Source organism: Cyprinus carpio, chromosome A7, assembly GCF_018340385.1.
Source record: "Cyprinus carpio isolate SPL01 chromosome A7, ASM1834038v1, whole genome shotgun sequence".
In the NCBI taxonomy this organism is placed as follows: Eukaryota; Metazoa; Chordata; class Actinopteri; order Cypriniformes; family Cyprinidae; genus Cyprinus; species Cyprinus carpio.
In genome coordinates, this window is record NC_056578.1 from 46,455,019 (window position 1) to 46,463,814 (window position 8,796).

Below are 8,796 nucleotides of genomic sequence, written 5' to 3' on the forward strand. Positions count from 1 at the left end.
AAAGAATAAAAAGACAAGTGCTGCAGGGAAGACTTTTACATTTGCTTACAGGACCTGACTGAAACCAGCGCGCGTCACATGGCGCACCCCTCTTCGCTCGTTAGAGCAGGAAACAATGAGGTTTAATTCAAACCCTGATCTAACGATGTCTGTCCTGTGTTTCATATTAATATCCTTGTTTTAAAGCATTTGTAAGATCATCTGCATCATGTTTACATGCGTTTGTCAGATCAAACCCCGTCCAGCTGAGATGATGCTGCAGTGTGTTTCTGAACTTGAGTAAGGTTTTCAATCAAACAATAATCAGAAGAATCCTGCCTGAAGTGAATAAATAAATAAATCTTTGAAGATTGTTTTAAGACAAGTATAATCTACTTTAAATTGCTAAATTGTGGACTTGAATTGTACTTTGTAGAGGTTTTGTCTGCAGGAGATCTTGTTGACCAAACCAAAGCATGACTACAAACAACAGCAGAGGAATATGTTACAGCGGCGCAAGTCTGAGAACTGTTGGAACAGACTTCTACAGAATCTTGCTCAAACAACAAGAACGAAGTTTTTAAAACTTGTGTTCAAATCATAGTTGATTCTTCAAACAGATATTAATATTCCTGCTGGTAATGCTGTACCCCTGGATTATATATCAGGAAACTTTCCTGTTATTTCTACTTTTAAGACACCTGAAATTCAGGAAATAAGTGAAATTACTGATGAATTAAAATGATCTTCGGATGGCTATGATGATATTTCTGTATTTCTTTGTCAAGCAAGTGAAATGTTCAATATTGCAGCCACTTGTTCATGTTTTTTTTTTTTTTTAAATAGGATTTAAAAATAGCTAAAGTTATTCCTCTGTTTAAAGCAGATGATCCGCAATGTTTTAACAACTATAGGCCTATATCTATTTTGCCATGTTTCTCAAAAAATGTACAAAAATAGTATATATATATATATATATATATATTATATATATATATATATATATATACATATATATATATATATTTTTTTTAACTTAGACTCAAATTTTATTCTTTACAAACATTAATATGAATTCTGAGAAGAAAAAAAGAAAAACTTTATACTTATATGGCTTTGCTTCACCTGATTGACAAGTTTACCCTTGTACTTGAAAAGCAATAATTTTCTTGCAGTATTTTTTTAGACCTGTCACAAAATTTTGATACAGTTAATCATTACATTTTATTGGAAAGTTATACAAATAAGGTTTTCATGATTTTCCATATAAATGGTTGAAGAACAACATTTTTAATAGAAGACAGTTTGTTTGTTTTAAAGGTTTTTATTCCAGCAAACAAAGTTTACTCTGTGGTGTTCCTCAGGGCTCCATACTTGGACCATTGCTATTTCTTATTTATGTAAATGTCTTGTCGAATGTTTCAAATATTTTTACTCCAGTAATTTGTTGACGAAACAAACTTAGTTCTCTCTCAGTCAAATTTTAATTCATTGATTAAGAATGCAAATGATGGTCTAATTGTTTATGCTAATTGATGGAATTTAAACAAATTATCTTTATTTTTTAGTGGTAAAAAAATATACCCCAAGGATTTATCAAAAATTACTACTGAGTCTACTGAGGAGCATCGAGGTTAAACAACTAAATTCTTGCGAGTTTTTTGATGAGACTTTGAGTTGGAGGGAACAAATCGATTACGTGAGCAGAAAAATACATAAATCTACATAATAAAGAGGGTTAGGAATCTTGTTAATTCAGAGTGTCTTCTTACACTTTACTATAGTTTAATTTCGCCGTATCTTTCATATTGTAATATAGTTTAGGCGAGTACTTTTCCTGCTGTCAACTGAGTGGCGCACTCTGTTAAGACACTGGCTTGAACGTTTGAGGTCATGGGTTCAAATCCAGTGAGGTTAATGTGGGGAAGTCGTGGCCTAATGGTTAGACAGTTTGACTCCTAACCCTAAGATTGTGGGTTTGAGTCTCAGGCCGGCAATACCATGACTGAGGTGTCCTTGAGCAAGGCACTGAACCCCCAACTGCTCCCCGGGCGCCGCAGCATAAATGATACCCACTGCTGTGTGTGTGTGTGTGTGTGTTTTTAATGTGACTCGGGAAGAAAGAGTCGTCTCGGGGAGTGATTCGTTCAGTTGTGCATGCGTTATAATTTTATAGGTTCTGTACTGGTACTAGCAGTTCACCTGTTTCAGACGATGCAGTCTGAGCCGGAAAGAGAATTGATTAGTTCATCTCTCGAGTTTATCGAGTCATTCGTTCATCACGTGACAGTCCCATAAGCTTTAACTTATGCAGTCTGAGTCCGAAAGAGACATTAATAATATTAATAACCAACGCTTTATTACCTTTGTTACAACATTCAGTGTATGGAAAATAACCATCATGGCAGAAATTCATACATTTATAAACTGTAAGAAGTAAAAAGCTACAATTTGAGACCAGAAATGCAGTAACTGTAAGAGTAAATAATCATAATAATAATGATAATAATAACTATGCACCCGTTTGTAAGGAATGTTGTAAATTAATTTATCTATCCAATGCTGTCACATCACGTTAAAGTCTTTTATACAGTCTATGGTTAAAGCTTATGGGTCTGTCACGTGATGAAGGAGCGACTCAAACCCGAAGACTTGTCAGATAAGAGATGAGGTGAGCTAATCATAGACAGAAGAACCAGGTAAACAATGAATTAATATTTTCTTTTTCTTATAGCATTATAGTTTTGTATTGTTTGTAGTGTGATCAACGTTTGAGCAAGCACTAGTAGACATGTTAGGGAAGGAACACGTAAAACTTTAATTATATTTTAATAAAATGAACGAAATTTCTAGCAAAAAAAAAAAAAAAAAGTAATTTTGAGAACGAGTCGGTAAAATGATCCTAACTTCCCATCACTAGTAATGATGGGAAACAAAAACGGTTCAAACGCGTAAAATTCATACAGACAGTATTCTTTCCAAATGTAAAGACAGTGTTATTTGTTGTTTTATATTGAGTGTTCCAGTGGAAACTGACTCATTCAGTGTGATGTAGTGGCTCTTAAAAGAGCCTTTGGGGTTTAATGCGGCTGATGCAGCGGCGGGTTTAAGCGCGCTCTCCGCGGATGCGGCGCGCCAGCTGGATGTCTTTGGGCATGATGGTGACTCTCTTGGCGTGGATGGCGCACGTGGTGTCCTCGAACAGACCGACCAGATAAGCCTCGCTGGACTCCTGCAGGGCCATGACGGCGGAGCTCTGGAAGCGCAGGTCCGTCTTAAAATCTTCCTGAGCGATCTCTCGCACCAGACGCTGGAAAGGCAGTTTGCGGATCAGCAGCTCGGTGGACTTCTGATAGCGGCGGATCTCTCGGAGAGCCACGGTCCCGGGCCTGTAACGATGGGGCTTCTTGACGCCGCCGGTGGCTGGGGCGCTCTTGCGGGCGGCTTTAGTAGCGAGCTGCTTCCTCGGGGCTTTACCACCGGTGGATTTACGAGCCGTCTGCTTGGTTCTTGCCATTGCTGAAATGGGTTCCTGTCTCTGCTGTGTTCGAGTAGAAAATACTGCTCTGTGTTACGCGCCTGCTTTTAAAGCCTCATACAGCCACAGCTTCTGGCGTCATAAAAGTGCAGAGGCTTGTGATTGGCTGATGTGTGACGTCTGCGCATGACTGCTAGCCAATGACTGCACACCTCCTATTTTCAAACGGGGAAATGTTTCTTTTCCCGCTCAAAAAGCTTTGTTTGGTTGACATTTGCCAAGTATGGTGACCCATACTCGGAATTGGTGCTCTGCACTGTAAAAAAAAAAAGTTTTTTCACAGAAATATACTGTATTATTTTACAGACATTTTCAGTTTTTTTAACATTACGTGTAAATGTCATGAAAATACAGAAAAAAACTTTTATTAAAAACATAACCATAAAATAAAAGTAATAATCTGTAAATTCATATAATGAGAAATATAGGCTTTTTGTTACAGGAGTATTCTTTTGTTTAATTGGCTTGAATGTTTAAATTACATTAAATTCTATGTAAAAAGACAAGAAGAAAATTCACATATTTAAAATTAAGACAACTATGTGTTTTTTTTACTGTGAAACCTTAAATTTAAGGTAAATGCATGTTAAAAAAAAACAATCGTAAAAAAACGGGTAAAAAGTCTGGCAGCAAAGTTGCCAAACACTTACCGTCAAATTACAGTAAAAAACCTTAAGTTATTCTACGGAATAATTCTGTTTTTTTAAATACAGATATTTACTGTAAACATTTTCTGTATTTTTACCGTTCCACTGCTAAAGAATGAAAAAGAAAATCTTCATTAAAAAAATGCCTTGTAGAATGTTAAACAAATGAAAATAAATCTGCATATAAACTGGAGATTATTGTAGAAGAAATACCTTAAAAATATACCACATATAATTAAAGTCTTCTGTTTTTACACAGTATTCTTTGGTAAATTCGTAACCATTATCAATTACATCCACAAGAATTCCCTGTCAAAGTACAGATTTTTAGATGTAAAACACACAAAAATTACATAACATTACTTAAAATACCGTATATTAAAAGCTTGCTTTAGGTTTTTATTTATGGGATTATCAAAATATATTAATATTAAATTCCTGTTAAATTTAGTTTTTTGAACTGTAGAAAAAAATAAGATCACATTATAATAGCTTGCAAAGCCATATATTTTTTTATAGTCATTACTTTATATAAACAATATTTGACAGTAATTCCAAGCATTTAGCCCAATATATCTACATACGTGCTTCCCCATTTAATGTATGTATGGGGGTTTACTTTGAATAAACATACTTTTATAGTAATTAAAAGCACACTATATCCACTATTATTTACAGACTTTCTCTATTAATGTATGGGGTTTATTTTGAATAAACTCACTTTTATAGTAATTAAATGCAAACTATCCATTTTATATACATTCTTCTCCCCATTAATGTATAGGGTTACTTTATATAAACATTGTTTTTATAATACTTTAAAAGCACTATCCAATATATCTACATACTGGTTTCTCATAAATTCATGGAGTTCATTTTATATAAAAAAAATGGGTTTATAGTAATTAAAAGCAATTATCCAATACATTTACATACCTTTCCCATTAACTTATGGAGTTCACTTATATAAACTTTGTTTTACTAATACTAAAAAAGCTAAACTATCCAATATATCTACAAACTTTGCCCAATAATTCATAGTTCACTTTATATAACTTTGTTTTGTATTTAAAGCGCTATCCAGATATAGTTCTACCCCATACGTTTTTTCCTATTACTGTATTGGAGTTTACATATGGTTTCTGTTATTTACTATTAAAACAGTGGATCCATATATCGATAGACTTCTGCCATATAATGTATGAGGTATATTTTCCAAAAGCATTTTTGATAGTAATTAAAGATTAACGATCCAAGGTAAGAGGTTCCAAAAGCAGTTTTGAGGGGAGCAATTGAGCTCAGAACGATCCAAACAGACAGTGGTGTCATGCCGCGGACTCGACGCTTCGGAAAGGAATTTGGGTTGTGTCAGTGTAAACTCACGGATTCAGGAGGGTGTTCAGCTTTTCAAATTTTTGTAATCGCGGCAGATCGTTCGTGGGGGGGGGGGGGGGGGTGGCTGGGTGGGTAGTGTGGGGACTTGGTGCAAGGACGAGTCCCTCTGAACTTGCAAATTCATTAGAACTAAGTTCTCGTGTCTATTGTGTTTAGCTTCTTAATTTGCGTTCTATTTCATAAAGGTGTATACATACGTATATACTATAGTATAAATACATACGTTCCATAGTGCTATTTGATAATTACTATATATATTTCTCATTATTATAGAAAACTAACTTACCAACCAACACACTGCCTTGAGAAAATGTTGGACGCCAGGCATTGCTGTGTCCACATCATTTTACACTAGTGCTGGCTATACTCGAGTTAACACCCCTCTGCTTCGTGTTGTTTAAAACTCGATTACTTAGCTTCTCAGTGTCCTACTTTTGTCAGCGTAACTTGTCAGCTACAATCCAATAACTAAATACACCTTTAATTATGGAAAAAACGTCTGCTGTTGAAGGAAAACATGGTCATATCGTCAGTAATTGTCCAGCCCGAATATGTCCTTATTTTACACATGTATACATATCCAAATAATGATAAGTATATATAGTACATAACCATACGTATAGTATACAATTATCAAAAAGAATAAATATAAAAATGAGGAAAGTGTCTTGTCACCCCCTCGTATTTTGAATTTCATTATATACGCAAAGATGTCGTAGAGGTTACTGGTTTCATTAAAGCTGTCCACGAATCGGCCGTTACCCTCCAGGTAAGTGTGTTACACATGGTATAATTCAAACTCAGTACATTCATGGGGTGGTTAAAAACTTGCTGTGTAAGAAACAACAATCTCGCAGGTCAAGCTTTCGTGCAGACATGGAAATCAAATAATATTACCCTAGACATGAAACAATCTTCGTCATAGAGTGTTGACTGTTGTGTAGCATCCATGACATGATGTTCCTCAACGTCCCACATCAGTAGATGGCTACTTTGAGTATGCCCGATGTGCTTGTATTAGTCACGTCACATCTAAGTGTGCTCCGAAACAGAGGCAATCAAGCAAAATCATACTTGTTTTGTTAGTGCCTGCAGATATGACAGACAAAAGTGCGATTAAACAGCATCCTTGAATGAGTTCCTCATCTAGCCTCTGTGTGTTTTTTTGGCTGTGTAAATGTGTTTAGTCATATACATGTAATGTCTGTTAGTGCGCTCAGATGGGGACCGGGTAACACTCAAGGTCAGCTTGGACCAGCTGATTGTGTTAATTGTACCTTTTTCATATACACACCCAGCTTGGCAATATTTTATTAAGGCAGACAAATAGCGACTTGACAGAAAATAGATCCAAATGTACCTTGAATCGAGATGGACAGTTTTCCACCTACTGACAGCATCCCATTTTCCAGATCCCTTGACAGGCCTTGTAAAATAACAGAATATTCATGAGTAGGAGACCAATATCAGAGCCTTGTAAAAATGAATAAAAGATGACAAAATCCCAAGCAAAAAATGCGAAGTTAACACAGACTATCGATAAACAGGAATATAGATGTTCTTATTCTGAAAATATAGCCTTAAATTGTAGCACAACAAAATGTTTAAACTGGCATAACAGGCACCAATTACAGAGGGTACTGGATTCCTGTGAAGTCCTGTCTGAGGCTTCTTGAAACAAAAAGAAGGAAGAAAAAACAATTACTGACAATCTGTTTCATACTCTCCGGAACCATTATGCTAATCGGTCTTGTGTGAGTCACACAGTGGCTCCTGCTCACAACTGGCATTAGACAAGCATCCCGGGGACCACATATGGCCCATGTACTTTTATTACAGGATTCCGTTAAAAAAGTGAAAAAGGTCATCAGTTTATTCAGCCAAGACTTTGGTATTCTTTGACCAACTGACCGGAACGGATTGTATGGTTTCTCCGACAGGTTCGCCATTGCGGGGCTAAGTACTTTCACGATACTAGACTTGCACGTAATAAACGACAAACGTTACAATCGGGTTTTTTTCCCCCCGTCAACATATAAAAAGACACTTTTGTTAACCCTCACGAAACGGATATTGTTTCTTGCAGCAGATAGACTACACACAACCCGATAAGAACATGATCCAGTCAGTTCAAGCGCTGAAACAAGACAAACGCAAGACAATACGTAATAGAAAGATATTTAACGAAAAAAAAAAAACCAAAAAAAATTTCAAACGTGCTAAGCTCGGGAAGGCGATTTCAGACTTTTTTTGCTTAGATATAACGGCAAAAAACTCATTTTATGCAGGTCTAAAATCGTTAGGTTCCAACGGTCAGATAGCGACTAAGCAGCTCTGTAACCTGCAGAAAGGCGCGCACATCTGTGCCAGCGAGACGAGACTCAAGCGAGTCCTTTTACGGCTCGGGTGCGATAGCAGGCTCTTGTATGCGAAGTATCTTCTCGAAACAGAAAAAAACACGTAGACCACCCACCTTCTACACCGTGTGGCGTCACAAAAAAAACAACAAAAGATGTTATGCCGGTAATGGGTTTAAAACAACTCACCTATTAAACCGTTTCAAAGCATTGGCAACAGCGAAAATGCCGCACTCAATGTCTTTCAAAACCAAATGCAATTTTGACCCTTTGATGAATTCTACTCAGTTTAGTTAGTAGAAACCCGTACCCCGAATATCCCGTTACGCATCTTCAGGTCTTCCGCCATAAGATGCCGTAACTCCCATGACCCCAGGGGGCGAGGAGGGAACCAGAGGCCGATAGACGAGACGACCAACTAAAAATAAGATGAAAGCCGGGCGTAAAGCATATCCAACCGTATAAAAGAACCATAAATTAACCAGAAACGAAACTTACACACTCCGAACCTGAACAAAAAACACTACGAGATAGTTACAATTTCTAAATGTGTTCACCACCAAAATCAATAGTTCGAGTTTAAAATTAAATCAACCAAAAAGTTTTTCCAGTGTACTTTTATCACGAGACAAGCAGTCAGTTACCGTCCGGTCGCTCGAGAAAAGAGGCGTTGTGCTTCGCGAGGCACCAGTCACTGAAGGGCGGAAGTCCAGACAATTCGGCGGGTATGTTATTTCGCACTTTAGTGTAAAAGTGAATGAACCTTCACCATTAAACCACACTGAACAAGAGTAATGTTTAACACTGTGGATTGTTAATTCAAATCTTGGGATTACTAACTTTTATCACTGCAAAAATATACGTGCTATGACTTAGTCTA

General features: G+C 36.7%; 1 protein-coding gene across 1 annotated transcript; it reads right to left on the minus strand.

Annotated features, from left to right (window-relative positions):
- Positions 1 to 3,070: 3,070 nt before the first annotated feature.
- On the minus strand, positions 3,071 to 3,559 carry LOC109069354 (histone H3-like). Its single transcript, XM_042761305.1, has one exon. The coding sequence runs from the start codon at positions 3,494 to 3,496 to the stop codon at positions 3,086 to 3,088; it is 411 nt and encodes a 136-aa protein (XP_042617239.1). The 5' UTR covers positions 3,497 to 3,559; the 3' UTR covers positions 3,071 to 3,085.
- Positions 3,560 to 8,796: the final 5,237 nt, after the last annotated feature.

Coding starts and splice junctions, on each gene's coding strand:
- LOC109069354 (XM_042761305.1), bottom strand. CDS start 3,496: ATGGCAAGAACCAAGCAGACGGCTCGTAAATCCACCGGTGGTAAAGCC.